Consider the following 24,248-nt stretch of genomic DNA (forward strand, 5'->3'; position numbering starts at 1 on the left):
CTCCCTGGTGCTGCTTTTCTCACTCGAGCTTCTGAGCTGCAGGCTGCATCTGTTGCTAAGTGACAGGTCTGGCCCCAAGGGCTCTCTCAACTCTCAAGCCCCCCCCCCCCCCCCCCGCATTGTGCTTTGAGTAATTGAGGCCCTTCAGTGCCTCAGAGCTCCATCATCTGACGCGCTGCTCCTGGAATCAGCTTCACAGCCTACCCCAGCTCCTGAGCAGGGGCAAAATTAGAGTACGGCTGGCTGGCTGTCACAGCGTCCCCACGACACCCCAGTGAGCTCTCAACTGGCAGAGGTGGTAGGGCCTCGGAGATCATGAAGACCAACCCATTTTACACACGGGGAAACTGAGGCCTAGAGAGGTCAGGGCAATGGTGCCAGCTTGCATGGTTGGTTGGTGGGTGGTCGGGACCAGCACCTGGCCGGCCTCCTGATACCTGGATCACGGCTGGCTCCAAGCCCCGTAAAGTTAGGGGTAGAGAGGAATCCGCCCCTCCTGGATCCTTCTCTGACCCTGCTGCTCGTCCCAGGTAATGCGTCAGGGTTGTTGGCTGGGTACACGCTGGGTTCCCACGCCCTGGTCTGCAAGCTCACCTTTCACCAGCCCAGGGGCTCCAAGGGAACTGGGGGTTGCGGGAAAGGATGATCCATATCACTGGTGCTGTGTCCTCTTTAAACCATGGAGGCAGCGGAGGCACGAGGAGACTTGGGACTGTCAGCCATGTGATGTGAGTCAGGTGCTGTCCTGCCCTGGGGCGCAGCTGCCTCACCCACTTCCCGGGCTGGCTGTGAATCCAGTGAGATGACAAGGAGAGGCAACATTTATGAGCACTTGCTGGGCTCCTGCGTGGTTCTGAGACCTGTGCGACCTGTTCTGTCCACAACGTTGTGAGGTGGGAACTGCTGTCCTCCTTTGACGGCTGAGGAGATGCAGCTCTGTGGCCTTAAGAAACCTGTGAGGCCAGGCAGCGGGTAAGCAGGGAGCTGGGATTCGAACCCGTGCAGTCTGGCTTCTGAGCAGTGTCACCACCCCATCCCGTGCCAGGAGACGGAGTACAAAATGTTTGCAAGTGATTTCAAACCATAATACATATGAGCTACAGCGTGACTAATAATATTGCTAGACTTTACTGCGAGGCCATGTTTTTTTTATTAGTAATAATGTTGCTGATCTTTAGACACAAGACCAGGCCTTTACCTGCTTCTCTTTGACACCAGGTAAGGTGGGTGGGCTGGGCTTTGTGGGGTGCTGTCCCAGCAGCCTCAGGGTGGTGCCAGCTCTTGGTAACAAAAACCAACATTTCTGAGGTGGTGGTGTTGGAAAACGCTTCTCTCCATCTCCACCCCACTTCTGCCACAAACTGACTCTGGCTTTTGGCATTTATGTGACCAAACATAAATGGAGGGTTTTGTTTTTTTTTTTACATATTTTTAAATGAAAAACAAAAAACAAAAAAGCGAACAATGCAAGGCTTCCCAGGAGCAGGGTCCTTTCTGGTGCCAGGCCCTGTGCTGGGCACTTTGGATGTGTCTGCTCATTGAGTCCCCAGGGCAGCCCTCCTTTGGAGGGGACAGCTGTCATTATGTAGACGCTCTGCACCCCCCCCCCCCCACAGAGGCCTGACGCCTGCATAATTAAAGCGAAGTGGCTGCCCACCTCTCTCAGAGCACCAGCCAGAGTCCTTATGGTCGGTTGTGGTGGTGGAGGACAGGGGCTTTGAAGACAGGCAGGCCAGGGGTTGAGCGTTTCCATTTATTCATTCACTCACTCACTCGACATCTGTTTCCTGAGTGCCTCTGCTTGAATGTCCCCTCCTCAGGGATGCCTTTCTGGACCATAAAATAACAGCCCTTCAGTTTGCAACACCCCCTCCCCCACCGCATGTTATTTGTCTTTATGTCACGTATCACCACTGGCTTTTATATGTTTGTTTCTTTCTTTAGTATCTGGCCCTTCCACAGGAAATATAAACTCCACGAGGGGAAACATTTTGCTTATTTTGTTCACTGCTCTATCCCTGAAACCTAGAACAGAGCCTGGCACAGAGAAGGCACTCGGTAAATGGATGTCAAGTGAGTGAGGGAATGAACGAACGAGTGAAAGAAATGGGAGATCTCAGACCCAGGTCCATCTGATTGCGAAGCCCCTGCCCTCACCACCACTGTCTTCGTCCTGTTTCCCACCTCCCTGCTGAGTGTGACCAGTGGCTTTGGGCAATTGGCTTCCTCTCTGGGCCTCAGTGTCCTCATACATGGAATGGGAATATTGCTAGGGCCCCTCAAGCTTTAATATTCTAAGTGTCAGACACTTTTGTCACCTGAGCATGTTCCTGGGCACAGAAGGTTCTAGTCATGATTGCAGCCCAGGCCAGTGCCTCCACTTGTAAATTTGCGCTTTTCGTCCTGCAAACCTGACGGCACAGGGGGCCTTCTGGCACGCATCTTGGGAAGAAGGAAGAAGCTCCCATCGTGCCTGTGGTTTCTGTGATGCTGCTGTGGCTTTACCGGAATGTGCCGGTTTTGTCCTTGAGTCCTCCTCGTCTGAATGACGCTCTTCCCTCCTGCAGAACTTTCTCCTGTTGGTGACGAGAGCTGCCACTCTCTAGGCTATTTTTGGGAAAGCATGTTCTCCAGTTGGTCAGCGTCAGGATAAATTCCGCATGCTTGCGGGAATCCCCTTTGGTTTTCTCCAGTTGTGGGATGATGAGCAGTAAATCGTACTTAATGCATCGCGGACTGTTCTCGTCAAATTCCACGGCAGGCAGAGTACCTGGAGACAGGTTCTGAGCTGGCACCCTGGTAACTGCAGTCTCCAGACGGACCCCAACCCTTCTCCCCAGTTCTAGTTTTTACTTTTTAATTTTTTTAAGTGTTTGTTTATTTTTGAGAGAGAGACAGCAAGTCGGGGCGGGGGGGGGTGGGGGGGGGACAGAGGATCTGAAGCAGGCTCCATGCTGACAGCAGAGAGCCCGATGTGGGCTCAGACTCCTAAACCATGAGATTATAACCTGAGCTGAAATCCAGAGTTGGACGCTTAACCCACTGAGCCACCCAGATGCTCCCCACCCGCCCTCCAGTTCTAGTTTTTAATAACAACTCTTGTTTAAGGGGCACCTGGATAGCTCCGTGGGTTAAGTGTCTGACTCTGGATTTTGGCTCAGGTCATGATCTCACAGTTTGTGAGTTCAAGCCCTGCATCGGGCTCCATGCTGGCAGTGTGGAGGCTGCTTGGGATTCTTTCTCTCTCTGCCCCTCTCTAGCTCTCTCTCTCTCTCTCTCTCTCTCTCTCTCTCTCTCACTCTGTCTCTCAAACTGCCATTGCCTGTGCTTAGGTTTTCTCCATTTGGGTGCCCTGGGGACAGGGATCTGCTGACCAGGGAAGGGGAAAGGGCTCATCCTGGCAGTCCAAACAAGAACAAAAGCCTCCCCATTGCATAACTCCTAGGGGCACCATTCCCTTAGGTCGTGTGGGCAGGAGGAGGAGGGCTGAAAGGTCCCCAGACACACACTCCCTCCAGGACACAGTGGAATGTTTGGCTGGCCCAATGTGAAGTGGAGTCCCAACAGAAAGCTGTGTTTCTTATAGGGAATTCTGAGCTCTTTTTGGTAGGCTGGTTCTGTCTGGGTCACTGCAAAGCCCAACACCTTGACCGTTCCTGGAGTGGAAGGGGGAGTCACCAAAGATTCACGGTTTCCCTTCAGGGAGTTGTCACCTGCTGCTGTGGTCCATGGCCTGGCCCAGGGAGGACTGGCTAACCACACAGACCAGCATGGACAGTCCCCATCTGTCGGGTGTCCTAGCTTCACTACACGTGTAACAGGATCCGGCTGGCCAGGTTCCCTTGAAGTTTGGGGCTTTACTGGAGTCGGCCAGGAGGTCCGGGTCAAGCTTCTGCTGCACGGTGCCATTGCCCGTGCTGTTCCGATGGTGAAGACCAGGAGCACAGACTTCCAGAGGCGGCTCCTTCCCCTAGTAAAGTGATTACCGAGCCGGGTAATTTACATCCCTAGAAAGACACAGGGCAACTGCAGGCCGGGGTGTACGTGTGTTTAATTTTAAATCCTCCAACCTCCCCTTAACGAGGAGGTGCTTTGAAACACAGCAGCATGTTGATATCCTTCAAAGGGCTCATTTCCTTGGTGCTTTATTTCTTTAAGGGAAAGCCTGAGAGATGGATGGGGAATGGCAGGAGCAGGGGAGGGTTTGCCTCCCCCGCTCTCATCGTGCAGACATTATCTGCTGTAAAACTGTCACCGGAGGATGGAGAACTGGCTCTTGGCTGCAGTGGCCCTCAGATAATGTCAGTGCTGAGCGATGACCCAGCATTTGTTGGCACTAAGCAAACACCTCTAGGGCTTTAGTGCCAGAATCCTTAGCAGAACCTGGTCAGCGCTCCTGCCTGGGGAATGAAGGTCCAGATGTGGGGCTGTTCAGGGTCCCCATGGTGAGAGCTCTAACCTTTTGGGGTTTTTTTGTTTTGTTTATGTTTTATTGCTTTCTTGTTGTTGTTGTTTGTTTTCTGTTTTCGTTTTGCAAGCATTAATGTCCCTTTTAATCACTAAGGGTTCTGTAAACATACAGAGAATGGTTTGGTAGGTCTGGGGTGGGCCTGGCATTCTGCATTTCTTTTCTTTTCTTTTTTTTAAGTTTTCTTTTATTTATTTTTGAGAGAGAGAGAGAGAGAGAGCAAGGGAGAGAGGCAGAGAAGGAGGGTGAGAGAGAGAATCCCAAGCAGGTTCCACACCATCAGCACAGAGTCCAGCGCGGGGCTAGAACCCACGAACCATGAGGTCACAACCCGGGCAGAAACCCAGAGTCGGACGCTTAATCAGCTGAGCCACCCGGGGGGCCCTCTGCATTTCTAACAAGCTCCCTGTGATGCTGCTGGCCCATGCGCTGTATTTTGAACAGAAAGACCCCAGAGAAGGCAGACACTGGTTTCCCAGGGTCCCACCAGATGGTTCGGCTACATAGCTAGGGCTCAGGAGGGCTAGGACTTGGCCACAAACCTGCACCACTGGGAGGAGAGGGCTGTGGGGGGCCTCAGAAGGGCCTGGAACACTTCAGGATATGCGGTTACGAAAGGGGGCAGTGGCATCATGGATGCCCCTTTATTTGGGTTTGGTGGGTGGGTTGGCCCCTCCTACCCCATTAGGTTTGCCTTTCAGGCATGCTCAGGCACGGCCTGTGAGAAAACTGAGTCTGCAGACTTTGAGCCCCTCGGTGGGTACCCCCTGACAGGGAGAAAGACAAACGCAACATTCCAGGCCACTCACAGCCCAGCCTCCGAGTATGTGCCCGGAGTGATGGCGGATCTGGGTCCGCTAGGGCTCCCCACCTCTCTGGGGTGGTCAGCTGATCCTCCCCTGCTCACCTGGTCTCACAGGTCCCTGGATGAGAAGGAGCTGACAGCAGCTGAGCCCCACCTTCTCTGAGTGCCGGGGAGCGGGGCTGCGTGGCCCAGGCGGCACCAATGCCTAAGAACAGCAAGGTGACCCAGCGTGAGCACAGCAGTGAGCATGTCACGGAGTCGGTGGCCGACCTGCTGGCCCTCGAGGAGCCCGTGGACTACAAGCAGAGCATCCTGAATGTGGCAGGTGAGGCCGGCGGCAAGCAGAAGGCGGCAGAGGAGGAGCTGGACGCGGAGGACCGGCCGGCCTGGAACAGCAAGCTGCAGTACATCCTGGCCCAGATCGGCTTCTCCGTGGGCCTGGGCAACATCTGGAGGTTCCCCTACCTGTGCCAGAAAAATGGAGGCGGTAAGAGGCAGCCCTGCCTACCCCAGGGGGGCCTTGCAAAGGGGCCGGGCTGAGGGGTGGAAAGGGACGCCCCTTTGCTGATGCAGAATTGGAGCCCTCATAGGGTGGAGCTCGGGAGTCCAGAGGAAGGCTCCCCAGAAATAGCTAATGGTTCATAGCTACCAAGAGGCTGTCAGGCATGATGATGATAAGAACGTGGGCTCTGGCCTGGGACTGCCTGGGCACAAACCCCAGTGCAGCCAGCCGGCATTGCAGCCCTGTACAAGTTGCTTGATCTCTCTGTGCCTCTCTGTCATCATCTGTAAAATGGGAATAATAGTAGATCCTGCCTTACAGCAAAGTTGGGAGGATTTGGTGAGCCTTATGTGTGGAATGCTTAACACCGTTATCTGACGCATAGTAAAGAGCAACTGTTGGCCATGACACTTAAAGGCTTAGCAGGTGCCAGGCACTGCTCAACGCTTATCGGATATTAGGCCGAAATGCATGAAACTGCTGATATTTAAGTGTCTGGGACCAACCAAAGCACCAATTTCATACAGTTCAGCCATCAAATCCCCCTACTCCCTGTGTGAGGAAGGAGTTACTATCCTCATGGTAGAGACTGCAAAATTGAGGCACAGAGAGGTTAGGTATCTCGCTCAAGGTCACACAGCTAGTGATAAAGTAAGGATTCTAACCAGAACAGCTTGGCCCCCAGAGTCTGAGCACACCTGCTGCCTCCCAGGGAGGAGGGGGCCTCGCACTGCCCCCCGAGTTTTAATCCGCCTACAGGATCTTGCCCCTGGAATCAAACCCCTTCTACTAACCACTTCTAGTCACCCAGGTGGGTAGCAGCCCCCCGGGCCCTTATCCTCTGGCCCGTCTGAGGCAGGCTGGAATGTTTCAAAGGTAATTTGTTTTGAAACCAGGGGAAAACTAACAGAAAATAAACACAGAAAAACCTAGCAGGCTGAAAACAAGGACATTTACAAGCTCGGACATCTGGTCCTGGGAAAGTGATTGGAGCCAGCAGAGAGCCCTTGTGCCTCCTAGTCCCTGTGGCCTGGGACTGCCACACTCCAGCCTGATGGGTGGCCATAGCTTTGTAGGCATTCTCACCTGACTCCTTTTCTCTCTGCTCTGTGCGACTCTGGCCATGTAGCCTCTCCCAGAGATGCAGCCCCATTCAGGGATGCTCCCTCCTCTGCAGAACACTCTCTCGTCCAGAGGCCGAGCCTGGCTGGAGACTTCCCTTCTTTCCAATTTCTGTTGAAGGGTGGGAAGTGAGCATGCCCCCTCGAGCCGGTGTAACTGAGGCCAGAGGCTTTTATCTTGCCACTATGGCACCGTTTATTCACTGTATGCTCTCCATGCTTTGAAAGGTCTTCCCCCCACCTCTAATAAAGCAATAAATAGCTACCAATTAGAGCTTTTCGCCTATATCGCATGGCCAGACTCAGGTCACTGAGTTGATATAACTGTCAGGATTTTGAGCTCCCCATGACTCATTCCTGCCCCCATCCTTCCCCCCTCTCTGATTCCTAGAGTCCCTTTCTATCTCTGCCTTTGACTCCAGTATTCTACGGGGTTTATGATAAGTCATCTTAAATATTTTTTGGAAGGAGATAAATTATCATGTTTCACATACAGGAAAGAGACAACTATTCGGTCCAAGAGTGGAAGCTCTGTGGTTCCGAGCCGTGAAGGATCGAGTCCAACTTTGCTTAAATCTGGGTGGGAACTCTGGAGCTCTGCTTAGCGCGACTAGATGCTGACCGTTTCTTTATTCTGTGTCCTCTTAGTTTCCTTTTTTTTTCCTGTTTATCTCTATGAAAAAGAGGCATATGTTCATCAAGTGCTTACTAAGGGTAAGGAAGTCAGTGAATCCTTGAAACAGCCCTGTGCCATAGGGGTAGAGTTGAAGCATGTGAAATGACCATTTTTATAAGTCAAAAATGGTCAGAGATCAGCAGTTTCATGTGGTTCTACCTAATGTTATTATCCTTTTTTAGGCAGAGGACAAAACAGTGGTGTAGAGAGATCAGGTAATTGGTCCAGAGTCACACAGCTAGTAAGTGGCAGAGCCAGGATTCAAGCCCAGAGGGTCTGCCCCCCCCCCCCTAGATCTCAGCCCCTACTTAGTACGCATCTCAACAGGCTGAGACCAAGGTGGTGCTTCAAAGCCCAGAAATAACCTCAGGGTGTGCCGGAAGCAAGACCTAGAATATAGACCAGGACAGAGACTGGAGAGATCCAGGAGGCCTCAGAGATCACACAATCTACCTTCCTAGAGCCATGTTCTGTGGAACTTCTAACACCGTGCACAGCACTCCTGGCTGTTCAGGCTGACGACCTGAAGCTCCGGAACGTCCCTGAAACGTCAAAGGAGATCAATCTAGTTGTGCCTCCAGGTTGTATTTTCTAAGGTGGTAGAGGGTGCGTTTCCAAAGGATCTCAGCAAAGGTTGATAAGAAAAACACCTCTGCCTAACCAGCAATTCTCACCCAGCCCCCAGCCCCCGAGCGCTGCGCGTGGCTAGGCCGTGGCACGGTCAGGAGAATTGCAGCCAAGTGAGTGCCCTGGGCCTGGCGCAGGCGACCGGCCCGAGGGGCAGGTGGCGGGTTGCCAGGGACCGGTCTCTGCTGTGGGGCCGCTCTTTGGACAGCACGGATGTGGAGGCTTTCCCTGGTTCTTTGGGGCAGAGGAGAGAAGCATCCCCAGAGGATGCCAGCCTACTCTTCTGCTACCCCGAAACCCATCTTTCTGCGCATCTTGCGCCACCCAAGGGTATGTGGGTGAAATACGAAACTAGGGAGGCTGTGTCCCTGTGCTTTTCTGCATGTCACTTCTCTCCTCTCTCATTTCCCCGAAACCCCGGACCAGGAGACAGAACCGCGAGTCCTTCGGGCCCACCCTCTTTTCAGGCTGCTTGTTAGCGACACGTGGAATTTACGTGTACGTGTGACTGTATGCGGGTGGATGTTTAATGAATCAGATGCTGTTGTGTAAGGTTTGGTGGGTTACCTCCCCTGGAGGACTTTCCTGATGAGTTCTGTCTGACCCCTCCCTCAGCATGCGTGTGCTCGGTTGGCTCTGTGTGACTGGTCCGTGTGTATGTGTGTGTACACGTGCTGACATTGCTCGTGTGAACCTGAGGGTCTTGCCTTCCAGACTGTGAGCTCTCCTGGGATAGCGGCTGTGCCTTCTTTCACCCAAGTACCCACCCCCCGCACCCCCCACATGCCAAGCGCATGGTAAGCCTACAGTCAACAGCTGACTGTTGCCGAGCGCTGGGTCTTGTGCCCAAGAGACGCCTGATCCCCCCGGGTTCTTTGGCAGATCGCACACATACGGATGTCATGTTATGGGGGCCAGAGCCATGTGGCTGGGGGTCTTCTGGATGCTCCAAGCTGGCAAGGCTTGGTCTGGGGTTACTGGGTGGCCATGATGGCACTGGTGGCGGGGGCTGTGTGACAGCATTGCTAACAGGACTGGGTTGCTGGCACGTCTCTCAGCAGGGATCGCTCATCTGTGTCCAGACACGATTTTAATTCTCCTGCTAACTGCCCTGTCACTTGGAATTGAGATTGTGTCTGCAGTGAGGCCAGGGACAGTGAGTTTAATTTCTCATCTGGAATCTTTATCAAGATCCATCCTGTCTATCCATTATGATCCTCTCGGCCGTGCTTTTCTGAACTGCTAATTTCTCCCTCGTTCCTCCCAATTAGCTGTAGATTAATGGTGATGCTGGTCAGACCCTGTCTCCCTGGAGAGCTTCCAAAAGCTCCGCTTCCCTGGAGCTACCCGGTCTGCTGTGTCAGCATCTGCTTCAGATGCGGGGAGGGCTGTGCCCCGGGGCTGTGCCTCTGGGGGATGAGGGAGCAGGGTCCACTCCATCTGGGGCTGCTTCTCTGTGGGCGGGAGGGGGTGTGAACAGGTGTCCACAGAGTACGTCGGGAGGGGAGAGTGTGTCTATTTGTGATTTGACGTGTGGATTCCTGAGAGTGCGGCATCTGTCTGTCTGTCTGTCCATCTCTGAATCCAACCTTGTGAGCGAGAGGCATGGACCTACATCTAGATCCCCCCTTAGCATTTCAGGGCAGAGGAGTCAAGGGGGAGAAGGAGGGCCTGGGCGGCCAGTGTGTGGTGGGCCACACGTATGAGCCAGACCATTCCTGGAGGAGCACAGGACCGCTGGCACTTTGGGGGTGATCAGAGATGTGGGCAGGTCTGCAGGACATGGCCGTCCTCCTTTACCGTGGTGCCGTGCTCCGGACACCCCGTGACACTCCTCTCTCCTCCCCAGGTGCCTACCTGGTGCCCTACCTCGTGTTACTGATCATCATCGGGATCCCACTCTTCTTCCTGGAGCTGGCTGTGGGCCAGAGGATCCGCCGTGGCAGCATTGGTGTGTGGCACTACGTGTGCCCCCGCTTGGGGGGCATCGGCTTCTCCAGCTGCATAGTGAGTCGGAGGCAGACACTGGGCACTTAACCGGCAGGCAGAGGGGCCGCTCTGGGGTACGGGGCTTGTAGACCGGAGTCTTGGGCCAGGGCGAGGGCAGGAGGGAGACCCTCAGCGTGAGAATTGTTTCCAGCCGGTGTCTCAGGGCCACACAGTGCCTAAATTACTGCCCGAGGCAGGATATAATATTGGGAATTGTTGCCAAGGAGGAGAGGCTGGGACATCGTCTCGAGGGGGTGCCTGGGACATCTCAGCCGAAGTTCTCCGTGGACACGTGGACCAGTCCCAGATGCCTGTGCTTCCCAGCCCATCAGCTCCCCGTGAGAGAGGCCCTTCCTCTCTCCTTGACTGAGGAGTATTTCAGTTGGGCAGGTGTGTGGCGGGAAAAGGCAGTCCTGGGGCGTGGGGGTTCCTTGCCACTTTGCTGTGCACATGAGCAGCGTTGGAGAAGGTCTCAGATGAGAGCCTGTGGCCGACCCGGCTTTGGAACAGCGGGAGCCGGGGACACCCCACGGGCCTGGATGGGGAACTCCGTGAGGCTCATTTACGGGCCTGGAGGTGAGGTTCCGCTTAGCTCTCGAGGTGAGGAAACTGAGCTTCCCTTATGGGCAGAGCCCATGGGTGCACGTGTTCACACCTGCCTCTGGAAGGGACTGAGCATTCTGTTAGGCCTGGTAGCATGGACAGCCCAAACCTGTCTTAGGCAGAGACTGGGGGAGGGTCTGTGTGGCTCCCACAGTCATGGCGGGCATCACCTCTGCCCAGGGAGACACGGCCAAGTACAGCATACCCTGCCAGGGCTGGCCGTGTGTATGCACGTGAGTGTGAATGGGTCTCCCCTTGGCCTGAAAGCACCCAAGTGAAAGAAGTGGGGGTCCCTCTCCCTCGATATTGCGGTTAAGGTGTGCCGTCCGAGCGTCTGCTCCTGCATGCCAGGGCTCGTGAAATTGACGCGGTAAGGGGCCCTCGGCGCTCATGCCGATCAGCATTACCAAGCAGGCCGCTGGAGGCGGAAGGGGCCTCTCAGCATCCAGAGCGGATACGGCCAACCCCCGAGCGTGAAAGCATTGCTTTCTGAGAAACCACTCGGACCCTCGGTCAGAATCCGTGTACTCCTATCTCAAATGCAATTCTGCCAAGGGTAGCGATCATGTTTCCGAGACATGGAAAGTGACATCTTTCTGGAGGCGGGCTGCTGACAGTACCAAAGAGTGGGGTCCTGAGACGAGGGAGGACGTAGGAAACCAGGAAGAAGCATCCACGAAAGCTCAAGGAACACTGCAGTCTGGGGCCATTGTCTGTAGAGGCAAAAGGCGAGCAGGCCTCCAGTGTCCCGGAGGGCAGCTCTGGGATTGTAATCCTGAGTCATCAGGAAATGATGGGGAAGTGCTTTAAGCATTTTTAGAAGAATTTCAAACTGGAAAGGATTACCATTTTAAGAGTTCATTGCTTAAAGGAGAGATCTTTAATATCTGAAACATTCTTTTGTGGATTCCCTGAATACCAGATGAAGGGAGGATTAGGAAGAGGCCCTCAGTGCCTGTGTCTCATCCCTCCTCCTCCTCCTCCTCCTCTTCCTCCAAGACTGTGAGCAGTGTTGTGTGCAGTCAGCCGGAGCCTGGGCCTAGGATGGGGAGTGGGGGTGGGGTGGAGTTGCCTGCAGCCTTCATGACCCCTCCCCCGACCATCGACCATTGTCCCCAGGTCTGCCTGTTTGTTGGGCTATATTATAATGTGATCATCGGCTGGAGCATTTTCTACTTCTTCAAGTCCTTCCAGTACCCACTGCCCTGGAGCGAATGTCCTGTCACCAGGAATGGGACTGTGGCAGGCAAGTATAGGACCTCCTGAGTATGACCAACTGGGTTCTCCAGCCAGCCTGTCTCAGGAAGGGGTGGAAGGAGCCTCAGAGGCTTAGGCAGAGATTTGAGACTTCATTGACTTGCTGTGTCGCCTTGAATAAGACACCTACCTGACCCACATTTCCTGTTCTGATGATCCTTGCCAGCCTATCCCATAGAGTTCTTATGGGGACTGAATGAAATGAGTGTAGAGAAAACTCTAGAAATTGTGACTTGTGTTTAGTTGTTACAATCCTGTGTAACTCTAACACCATCCTGTCTGGAAACAGCCTTAGTTTGCATGCCAGTCCTATAAAAGGCCAAATGATGTATCCCACCTCACAGAGGGGTAAACTGAGGTCCAGAAGCAACTTTCCTGTGGTTGCACTACTGATTTAACCAAGGATCTTGGATGAGAATCCAGATGTCTGGCTCCTAGCTCAGAACCTTTCCCAGGGAACTTGAGGCCAGTTCTGCCTAACCCTTGCTGTCCTCCACCGATGGAGGCGGGCAGGGAGTGGCATGTGTGAGAATGCAGCCAGATCAGTGTGTCCCAAAGCCTCCTGGGCCCCATCTGGAGCCCCATCTGGAGGCTTCAGGGTCTGCCAGATCCTGGCTAGCCTAGAACAAGCACAGTCCCTCCCTGCTCCCCACACTCAGCTGGCCCCTCGCCCACTGCTGCCCTCGTTGGGGGTCAGGCAGAGGAGGGGGACCCAGAGCCCCGACTGAGGCACTGTGGCCTTTGCTGCTGTTTCAGTGGTGGAGGCAGAGTGTGAAAAGAGCTCAGCCACCACCTACTTCTGGTACCGAGAGGCCTTGGACATCTCCAATTCCATCTCGGAGAGCGGGGGCCTCAACTGGAAGATGACCCTGTGCCTCCTGGTGGCCTGGAGCATCGTGGGCATGGCTGTGGTCAAGGGCATCCAGTCCTCCGGGAAGGTGAGTCAGGAAGGGACTCGGGACGGGGGGTAGAAGAGCATGGAAGGCAGGGGTCTGAGGACACTGGGATATGCTATGCAGGGTCTGTTGGGTGGGCTTGGCCTCTGAGTGGCTCAGGATGATGACACAGCCCCCCCTCCCCCCCATGGAGGCGACGGGAGTGTCACTGCTGGATCATTGCCCACCAGGAGGGGGTCGGAGTGGGCTTGTGGAAAATCATTGCTTTGAACGCTAGCCGCCTCTGTGCTCAGATAACTCAGGCCTGCTCTGCAGTCTTGAAAGGGAAAAAAAGCTGGGAGCGCTGACCCAGGGACATTCGTCTACATCCTAACCCTTAAGGTTCCTAAGCAAAAGCCCTAGAAGCATCTGCTCTGAGCACTTTTTGGTAAAACTCAGCAGCTCACCCTGTGGAAATGAAAGGGCTCTTTGAGCAGGTGCATGCTGTGAGTACAGGCACCTTGGGGCCTCGAGGACGGCTCTCCGTGGCTCTCTCGGGGTGCAGTCCAGCCAACCCCACACACCTTCTCCCAGGAGCTCAGACCCCTTCTAAGTAAAGGCCCTTTCTTCTTTGGCATGTACGGTATTCATGGACTGTTGGGGCCGCAAAGGACATTAGGGACTCCGTGGCCTAATCCACTCATTCTACAGATGAGTGAACTGAGACCCAGAGCGGGGAAGGCACCTCAGCTGAGATCAGGCAGCCAGTGCGTCACAGAGCTGGAACTAGAGCCTTGGCCATCTGTCTGAGGCTCCAGGTGTTATAACGGACTCAAGAGTAAGGAAGTTGAGCCTTGGAAAAGTAGAGTGTTCTCCACCTCTTCCCTCTCCAAAGGCCACAAAAGTAGCTGAGACTTCGTGGCACTTATCAGGCACTGCCACATGTCTGACTGCTTTGGGTCCACAACACCCTTATGAGTTAGGAAGCATTACATCCATTTTATAGATGAGGAAATGGAGGCACACAGAGGTTAAGTGAATCGCTCGAGGTCACATGGTTGACAATGGTAGAGCCAGGATCAAGACTCAGGTGGTCTGGCTCTGGACACACCCGCTCTTTACCTCCAACACCATCCTGCCCAAACGACCCTCCTGATTTGTTTCAGCGCAGCAAACATTCCGTGAGCATCTCCTTTGTGTGAGGCTCTCTGCCAGGCACGTGGGGAATCTAGAAGTGTGCAAAAAATGCACATGCTAGAAAACAGCACACAATTTATGGTCATAAGAGGCAGGACCTTTTCTGATTTTTTGCTTGGGAGCCATGTCTGTAACCTCTGGGAAGGCTTCTGTCAAAGGAGTTCCAAGGACACGGGAGATCCTTAGGGGGTCCCCTGGAGTCAAGGATAGAAAAGCAGGCAGGAGACATGAAAACAGGAGGAGGGGAGAGGAGACGGTTCTTCACCCCCGTGGTGGCCCTTGGGGGCGGGGAGGCCACAGACCCAGCCCTACCAGCTCTTGAAAGGAGGAAACTGGCCCCAGGCACAGCCGCGCCGACTCCAGCTTGTCTGTGCTCCTGCCTTGGCTCAAGGCCAGATGTGGGGTGGGTTTGGCCCTGTGCCCAGGGGTCCCAGGGCTGCACTTTCTTCTGCCATCAGAGGAGGGCTCCTGTGCCCCAGCTGTGAGCAGGGAGGGGGGTGCCAGCTGCGGGAGGCATTCTGCCCCACAGCGGGTCCCTGTCTTCTCTGCAGGTGATGTATTTCAGCTCCCTCTTCCCCTATGTGGTGCTGGCCTGCTTCCTGGTCCGGGGGCTGCTGCTGCGAGGGGCCGTCGATGGCATCCTACACATGTTCACCCCCAAGGTAAGGGTCTGGGAGACACTGACCATGCCACAGAGCCCTGCTGGCTTCGTGCAGTTTAGCACTCACTGAGGACCTGTTACGTGTCAGGCATAATCACGGGCCCCGGTTCCAACGAGAGGGACATCACGCCAATTTGGGTGAAATCAGGAGAAGCTTCAGGGAACGGATGACCCGGAAGCAGATCCGATTTCAGCGAGTGGCAGTAGGACATTGCAGTGAAGGGAACCACATGAGCAATTGAGGGAAAGCACTGGGTATGCTTGAGGCAAAGGTGGGACGTCAGGTGGGACTGGGGCAGGGGGGTAGGGAGCAGTGGCAGGCTCCGTCAGGTCAGCGCATCTGTGACAGCAGGAGCCAAGAAGATGCCTAAGAAAAGAGATCTCCCCCCCGGGAATCACAGCTTGTACCCAAATCAAGGGAACGGTGTCACTGTTTAACTCAAGATAATAGGCCGTGTGGGTAGCGATTTTACCCTGACCAAATCCATCCGTATATTCTCTCCTTTAATCCTCCCCCTAGCCCAGTGAGGGACCACTGTGCACATGTCACAGGACACTAGCAGGGCAGTAGACATCCCGAATGTGTACACACGGGTTTCTTAATGGTGGTCTTTGCCCACCATGTGGCCTTGCCTCTCTGTTCCCCTTCAGACCACTGGCCACAGCTGGCAGAGCCAGTCCCCTGAGGAATAAGGGGATTTCAAATGCAGATTGGGATGTCCTTCAAGGTGCCCAAGCAATGTACGTTAGTAACTCCAGCTGGCAAGGCTGGGGAGGTCCACCTCCAAATGCCAGCTGATCAGTGAGCACCCAGCTCGTGGGTGAGACTCCAGTCTGTAGGCATGGGTCAGAACTCCACCGTGTTGAGCCCCTAACACTGCCATGGCACACACGTGCTCACACTCACCAGGGCTCACACAGACAGTTCATACAGATGACACTGGGAGAAGAACCCAGATCTGGTGGGGATCGAGATCCCCATTCCCTCCCAGCTCTGCCCTGCAGCTGGGAAGAGCCCCTGATGTTTGGAGGGTGGCAATGGGCAGGATACACACCGCTCTATATTCATCAGAGAGGGACTAAATTGGCCCCCAGCATTCTTAGCGGTAACATCTGAGGTTTGTATGTGAACATCCACAGAGGTCCTCTTTAGGAAGAGCTTAGCAAACCTCCTGAGGCAGGAGTGTGCCTCCCAAGCCACGTGGCTGGCATAAGGTTGTTGTGAACATGGGATGTCTGACAAAGAAGACAATAATGTGAATCTGGTTTCTTTGGGAGGGAAATGGCCGTGAGAAGAAAGCCAACAGTTTCTATGAATTACTTCAACTGTATTTTAGAATGATGATCTGTCCAACGTTTTCACTTGAATCTTTTAGTTATACTTTATTGAACCTTATGAGGAAACTGTATACTCTGGAGATGTTCATAAATGGGGAGATTCACACAGGTGTCCGGATGGGCCCCTTGGTGGGATCCATGTTGAGAGAGCCCAGTATGGAACAGATTCATGAGATGGGCTTCTGGTCCCAGCATACACAGTACCGCTCTCCGTTTGATTCAGATGGTTTTTAAAACATCCTTTTTATTTATTTTGAGAGAGATAGAGAGAGCAAGTGGGGGAGGGGCAGAGAGAGAGGGAGACAGGATCCCAGGCAGGCCCTGGGCTGATGGGGGACTCAAACTCACGCACCGCGAGATCATGACTTGAGCCAAAATCAAGAGTCGGATGCTTAACCAACTGAGCCACTGAGGCGCCCCTAAAACACCTTTTTAATTATGAAATATCTCAGGCATGTAACCACACATATATAATATAATAAACATTTTTAAGAGATCAAAATTACAGAGGCCATAAAGAATGCCCGTATAGCTTGACCTGATCCCATTTCTTTCCTCCCCTAAAGAAAACCACTATCCGGAATTTAGGCTTCATCCCCCTAGTACATTTTTTAAAACTCGTAATACATATTCGTGTGTGCATAAACAACGTATAGCATTTGTGCGTACTTTTAAACTTTACGTAAGTGGCATCGTATTTTATGCAACTTCCTGTGACTTGCCTCAGCTTTTATTTTTGTCCCATACTGTTATCTGAGGTTTATTTATAGTGCTGTTTGTAGTTTTGGTGTCTCCATCTCCCCTGGTGGACAGTATTCCACCATAGCACGGAACTTTATTTGTTCATTCTCTAGTTGATGATCACTTCTGTTGTTTCCAGCTTTCACTATTGCTAGTAACACTACAGTAAACATTATCACACAGGTCTTCATGTGCACAGTTTTTTTCTAGGGTGTCTAGAAAAAATTCAGGAGTAAAATTGCCATCCCAAAGGATATGCATACCTTCAGTTTTACTAGATGGTGGCCAAATTGCTCTCCAAAGTGGTGGCAACAGGGCACCTGGGTGGCTCAAGTCAGTTAAGCATCCACTTTCAGCTCAGGTCATGGTCTCACAGTTCATGGGTTTGAGCCCCGTATTGGGCTCTGTGCTGACAGTTCAGAGCCTAGAGCCTGCTTCAGATTCTGTGTCTCCCTCTCCCTCTCTCTCTGTCCTTCTCCTGCTCATGCTCTCGCTCTCTCTCTCTGCCTCTCAAAAATGAATAAACGTTACAAAAACAGCAGCAAAGTGGTGGCAACGGTCGACACTCCCACCAGTTGTAGACAAGAGTCCTTGTTGCTCCACGTTTGTTAGACCTCAATTTTTGCCAATCAGATGGATGCGAGATGGTTGATGTGTACTTTGCATAACAGAGGACATTCCTCTCCAAAACCTTTTGCTGGATGTTCAGGAAACGGCGTGACGTCATGTTAGCATGTATATGGGTCAGAGCCTCCGTGAAGTGCAGTTTAAAGTAACCTGGAGGAGCCAGGTTACCAAGACCCAGCAGGTGTGGCACCTGGCCCATCTAGCTCTTGTGACTTTCAGTCTGGATAGAGCCTGCAAGTTCATCTTGAGATCTTGCTCACTGAGCAGTTCTTTGGGGCAGCTCCCACTCTTGACCTTGGATGGATGTGTTGAATGGGGAAGGGGAGACCTAAGGGCCTCAAAGGCCAAACTCTTCCATCAAGGATGCCCTTCACAGCCTGTGCTGCAGGTAAGGCCAGCAACGACGGCTGGGTGAGGGTGGACAGTTGTTCGACTGTCCATATGTGGCAGACCACTGTTGCAGAGCTGTGACTGTTCCAGGACAGGATCGGTGAGATGGGGAACCCTGAAACCATTTCAAGTCCTTGACCTAGAGCAGTGCTATAGAATGCCGGGGTCCTTGCACACAGCTTCCCAGGCTGTGCGCTCCTCCATTTAGACCGACCACCGTGCGAATGACATCTCCAGGGGTCATGCCATTTGGTAGCCATGGCAGAGTCCAAGAAGAGTTTTGTCCAGGGCATCTCAGAATCCACTCGAAAAGAGCACAGGCTGTCTGTGGATATGCTGAAAGTCCTCTTCTGAAGTCTTCCAATACCAGAAAGGATCCAAGCTATAGGATCTGGACTTTCAGTCCATGCCCCCAAGCAGTCACTGGACGTATGGCAAATGCAGCGTGGCCAGGATACCGTGATGACCCTCTAGCATTTTTGATGGGACAGTCATTCATGTTGATGGCTAGTTAACTTCTTGGATTCCTTGGGCAACATCTCTCCTGATTACTTTCTTTCCATTCAGTGAAAAACCCAAGTCAGCATGGCGTGCCACACAATTCACCACGTGCCTTGCTCAACACAAAGTGGTAGATTGTGGTAGACTGACCACCAAAACTTTCGGAAAGTGTTTCTCAAAATCATAACTATTCGTGTCCTTTGACCCAGCAATTCCACTTCCAGTTATTTGCCCTGCAGATATATTCCCTCAAAACAAAAATGACCTGTGAACCATATTGGCCACTGCAGTATGTGTTTTAGTGGCCAAAGGTGGAAAACAATCCAAATGACTGCCATTAACTTATCCCTTCAGTCCTCAAAGGTTCGCTGAGTGCCTGTTAGGTTCTGGACTCTGTGGTGGGTCCTGGGATCCAGCGGTGAACCAAGCAGACGAACTTCCTAGCCCTCGTGGGAATAATAAGATAATAGAAGATTAAGGACTTGCTGGGTGGTGTTGCTAAGGAGAAAAATAAAGCGGAGAAAGGAGGAGTAGGGACGCCGGGGAGAGGGGTTGCTTCAGGTAGTGTTCAAGGAAGGCCTCCCTGAGAAAGTGGTCTTTGAGTGAAGAGAGGAGGTGGGAAGCAGGCTGTGTGGATATCTGAACGTAGCTCATTCCATTCCAGAGAGAACAATAAATGAAAAGGCCTCGAGGTTTGGAAGTGTGTGGCATCCAATTCAAGGAGGCTAAGTGAGTCCGGAATGGGAGGGGAGAGAAGTAGGACATGCGGTCAAGGGGGCAGTGGGGAGCCAGAGCACGAGTGTGTTATGAGCCAAGTAGGCCTTTGGTGTCTACTCTTGGTGAAACGGGAGCCACTGGAGGTGCCGAGCGAAGTAGCAACGTGATCTGACCTCCATCTTCGAAAGACCCCTCTGGCTGCCGTAGACAATCTGAGGGAGCAAGGGTGGAACAGAACGACCTGCCAGAGGGCTCCATCCAGGTGAATCCATCCAAGTTCTAGAATTCCTCCAGGTGAGAGGAGACTGTGATTTCAGCCCAGGTGATGGCAATAGGAGTGATGAGAAGTGGTCAGATTCAGGACATATTCGGGAAGTAGGGTCACACGATTTGTTGTGGAATTGGATGTGAGGGCTGAGAGAGGGACAGTGGTCAATTGGGGGATGACTCCACGGTCTTTTGCCTGAGCGACTAGAAGCACGGAGTTGAATTCATGGAGATGAGGGCAGACGGTGAGGAGAGCAGACTTGGTGGGGAACATCAAGACTACTGTTTTGGACACAGCAGGTCTAAAATGTCTAGTAGATATCCAAGCGGAGATACTGAGTAGGCAGTCGGACAGCTGAGTCTGCAGGCCAAGTGGAGATATAAACTTGGGAATCAGAGGCTTTAAAGCTGTGGACTAGTGACGGTCACCTGGAGAGTGAACACTGAGAAGAGGACTGAGCAGTGAGCACCAGGGCCCAGCATTTAGAGGTTGGGGGAAGGGTAGCCAATGTGGGAGGAGAAAGAGGAGGAGGAGGAGGGGAGGGAGACATGGATACATCAATCCCAGAGGCAAAGCAGAGAAACGTCTTTAAGGAGGGAATGATCCGCCATGTCCAAAGTTGCTGAGGTCAGGCAGGTGGTAAGGACTGGGAAATGAGCAGTGCACCTGGCATCGGGGGGGGTCCCTGGAGAGAAAGAGTGCACGTGTGCACACACACACACACACACACACACAAGCCAGTGGGGGAGGGGCAGAGAGAGAGGGAGAGAGAGTCCCCAGCAGGGTCCTCGCTGTCCGCACAGAGCCTGATGCGGGGCTCAATCTCACAAACTGTGAGATCATGACCTGAGCCGAAACCAAGAGTCGGACGCTCGACCGACTGAGCCATCCAGGTGCAAACCCAGGCGTTTTACTATTAAAAAAAAAAAAAAAAAAAAAAAGCAGAGAAATGAGAAATGGGTGGAAACTGGCGATATCCATGGGATCGAGGGTGTTATTTCAGAACTCGGTACTATGATGACAGAACTCCATCATACGCCGCTGGTGGGAATGTGGAATGGAGCAGCTGCTTTGGCAAACAGCCTGGCAGCATCTCCAAAGGTTAGACAGAGTTAGCGTATGAGCCAGCAACTCCACTCCCAGGCGCGTTTCCAAGAGAACTAAAAACATGTTCACACAAAAACTTGTACACAAATGTTCATCACAGCATCCTTCACAAGAGCCAAAAGGTAGAAACAGCTCAGATGTCTGTCAACTGATGAATGGAAGAATCGAGAGTCGTGTGTTTGTACGAGGGTGACTTCTTAGGCCATAAAGGGGAATGAAGTACTAACAGGTGCCACGACATTGCACGAACCTCTTTGGTCTTTGGTCTTTGGTCTTTGGTCTTTGGTCACCAAAGACCACATGTTGTGTGATTCCATTTACGTGAAATGGCCAGAATAGGCAAATCTGTAGAGACAGAAAGCAGATTAGTGGTTCCTTAGGGCTGGGTTTGTGAGGAGCCTGGGGGGATAAGGGGAGTGACTGTTAATGAGGATGGGCTTTCTTTTCGGGGTGATGAAGAAGTTCGAAAATTGTGGCAATGGGGGCACAACTCTGTGATGTGCTAAATACCATTAAACTTTACGCTTTTAAAATGTTTATTTTGGGGGCGCCTGGGTGGCGCAGTCGGTTAAGCGTCCGACTTCAGCCAGGTCACGATCTCGCGGTCCGTGAGTTCGAGCCCCGCGTGGGGCTCTGGGCTGATGGCTCGGAGCCTGGAGCCTGTTTCTGATTCTGTGTCTCCCTCTCTCTCTGCCCCTCCCCCGTTCGTGCTCTGTCTCTCTCTGTCCCAAAAATAAATAAACGTTGAAAAAAGAAATTTTTTAAAAAAATAAAATGTTTATTTTTGAGAGAGAGAGAGTGGGCATGTGGGAGGGGCAGAGAGAGAGAGACAGAGGGTCTGAAGTGGGCTCTGTGCTGACAGCAGAGAGCCCCATGCGGGGCTCGAACTCAAGACTCATGAACCGCGAGATCATGGCCTGAGCGGAAGTCATACACTTAACCCGCTGAGCCGCCCTAGGTGTCCCAAATGGTACACTTAAAAAAAAAAAAAAAAAAAAACAAGAGTGGGAAATCAATGCTTTTGGGTGGAGGGGAACCAGAGTCCTTGAGTGAGCAGGGAGGGGGCGCCCAGTGCCCACATGGAGGAGTTGGTCTCATCGGGGAGGAACAGGAGACAAGGGCCAGCCAGTGGGCACAGGGGCTGGCAGCTGAGAAGCTGTGGTGAGGAGCTCCTCATTGTGAGAGCTCTCTCTTCCCATCGTGTCATTTTCTTCTGTGAAAGAGGAAGCAAGGGCCTCAGTTGAGAGTCCGAATGGCGGAGCGTGGTGGACGCCTAAGGAGGAGCGAGTGTGAGATGACCGTGCAGGAGACAGGGAGTGTGGGCGGCACGGAGGACAGGCTGGCGGTCAGGGGGCACACGAGTGTGCGGTGAAGCCAGCCAGCATGGCGTGGCTAACACTTCTCCAGTCCCAAGCTGGACAGTTCCCCCTAGTTTAACACCTCTGAAAGCACGCTATTCCCCACAGTTGGAGGGATACTGAGAACAATCATGTGTTTTACAGTGGATGATGCTTACGTGTGGCAGGCACCGTTACGTGCACCTGACGTACAGTCACTCATTGAAGCTCATAATAACCCTCAGGGCAGGTGTTATTTTAGCCAGTTTGCAGGGGGCGGGGGAGGTACTGATGCACAGAGAGGTTAAATAACTCATCAAAGGTCCCAAGGTGCACCTTGCGTGATTTCTCCAGCTATGCTTAGCGGCTTGGGGGTAGGCCCAGAGTCGGTGGAAGGTTGGTTGGACTTCATCAGGGTCAGGAGGTGATAACAAGGGATGACCATGGGGAGAGGCGGCAGGGGAGTTAAGAGGGTAGCAAGGGAGCAACCAAATGATGGACCGTCAACCAAGCCAATGAAGAAGGGAAGTTACGCTACAAACAGGATGGGGGTGGTGAAAGGCAGATAGTCCCAGTATGGGTGAAGAATTTTTGGAGTCAAGATACTAGAAGGGGTGAGCTGGGAAGACGGTGCTCTGGGGTTCAGGGTCCTTGACTTTGAGGTCCTAGGTGGCGCACCGCTCTTAGATATGACAGGGGCTATGGCACAATCCTAGGAGTGGGGTGAAGGACGATCTCAGTGGAAGGGAGGAGCTGAAGGGACCCAGAAACAGTGTAGGGACAGTGAAGGGACAGAGACAGTGTACTTGGAATAGCGACAATGACCTGGAGGAACAGGCAGCCCGCTGTCCGCCTCCAGGCCCGATGGCAGCCTGGGCGTGTAAGAGGACAGCCTCTACTCGAGAGGGCTGCAGGGGAGGCCTCCGGATCGGGCCCACCCTCGACCAATCAGACTCCAGCCAACAGACTGAAAATCAGGATCCCCAGGTGTGGTATCCCCAGGTGTAGGAGCTCTTGAAAGCTCCCAGTGATTCTGATGTGTGGCCAGGCTGGAGAACCACCGAGTCAGAGCAAGAAGGCATCCAGGGAAGGCTTGTGGAGATGGGGGAGTGGGGGTGACAGACTGTGAGTTCCAGGGGCCGGTGGCAGGGTGCAGGCAGTTAGGGAGGGGCAGGGCGTGAGTCAGAGCAGGGGACAGACCCAGCCATCCTGAGATGAAGTCCGGATGAAGGACAACCCAGGAGTCGTGGGAACCTTGCAGCAGCTGAGGTAAACGGGGCCCTGGGACCGAGGGACCAGGCCCAGTGGTCCCTTAGGCAGACTGTGGGAACAAGGCTGAGAGTGGGCAGGGGCTGAGGGGGGCAGCTTGCCAGAAGCCCCAGAACTCTGTGGGTTCCTAACTCAGCACGACGAGGAAGTGTCAGACTGGGGGCAGGAATACACACACACGCAGATATATATGTTGGGGTGTGTGTGTGTGTGTGTGTTACTGATATACACATAAAATATCACTGGAAGGGCACGCAAGAATACGAACTGAGTGTCTGGATACGGGGTGGGGTAAAGGAGCCCTTACAGTGCCCTTTTGTGCCTTTTGAGTTTTAAACCATGTGTCATCGTTTGAGATGAGAGCACACGGTCTTCCGGGACAGGGGCCCGGCACAGCCTCAGCTACGTGCAGCTTTGGGCATCTGCCTCTCGCTTCACTGCGTCTGGGGTCTAGACACATGAGCAGTCTTCACCAGTGAGCCAGACTGGCCCAGGGTCAAGGGTACGTGTTAACCCTTAGAGAAGTGGGGTCCTGGGAGGCACTGAGGGCCCAGGGGCAGAGATCAGTGGTAGAGCTCCTTGACCTCCACAAGCAGAGGAGGGCTTCTGGGCAGGATGACCAGGGCAAGCCAGCCTTGGGCGGGCTCCGGAGCCAGACAGTCTGGTTCCCAGCTCGTCACTCAATGGTTGGAGGGCAAGATCCCTGTGGGAACTCACTCCGTTTACTCGGCTGCGAGATGGGGCAAACCATGGTGGCTTCCCCACAGCCTTGTCGGGAGAGCACGGGGGACCTGCTTCCGGTGCGCAGAGAGCGCATGGTAAGCCTTAGCGATTATTATTCTCTCCCTCGTGAAGGTGACACTGTTCTTGGGCGCTGGGAACCCGGCGCTCCAGTGCCATCTGGTGTCTCGCGGCCCCAGCTGGCTGTTGCACCGGCAGGTGCCCGGCAGGGCTGAGGAGCAAAGGCGTGTGTGCTCCAGTCACACACCAGGTCAGGCCAGGCGCTCAGGGGCTGCTTGTGGATTCCAAAAGCATCTTTGTGCCGCTGAGTCAAATGCGTGAAACACCTCGCTCTCTGCGTGAGGAAGTGACTCAGCCCTCGTGCCAAGGAAATGGCAGGAAGCTCTTGCCGTGTTTTAGGGCAGGCACCCCAAGGACGGCGCGAGCCTTGT

The 24,248-nt window shown here is 53.4% G+C and overlaps 1 protein-coding gene across 1 annotated transcript in view; it reads left to right on the forward strand.

Annotated features, from left to right (window-relative positions):
• SLC6A17 (solute carrier family 6 member 17) overlaps positions 1-24,248 on the forward strand; it is a 52,265-nt gene that overhangs the window by 12,017 nt on the left and 16,000 nt on the right. Inside the window, exons 2-6 of the mRNA XM_086717786.1 lie at positions 5,388-5,760; positions 10,049-10,206; positions 11,911-12,037; positions 12,805-12,986; positions 14,672-14,782. Coding sequence (XP_086573912.1) covers positions 5,475-5,760; positions 10,049-10,206; positions 11,911-12,037; positions 12,805-12,986; positions 14,672-14,782 — 864 coding nt within the window. The 5' untranslated portion in view covers positions 5,388-5,474. The remainder of the gene's footprint in view (positions 1-5,387; positions 5,761-10,048; positions 10,207-11,910; positions 12,038-12,804; positions 12,987-14,671; positions 14,783-24,248) is intronic.

The sequence above is a fragment of the Puma concolor genome, chromosome C1, assembly GCF_028749965.1.
Source record: "Puma concolor isolate L17-30 chromosome C1, mPumCon1.1.hap2, whole genome shotgun sequence".
In the NCBI taxonomy this organism is placed as follows: Eukaryota; Metazoa; Chordata; class Mammalia; order Carnivora; family Felidae; genus Puma; species Puma concolor.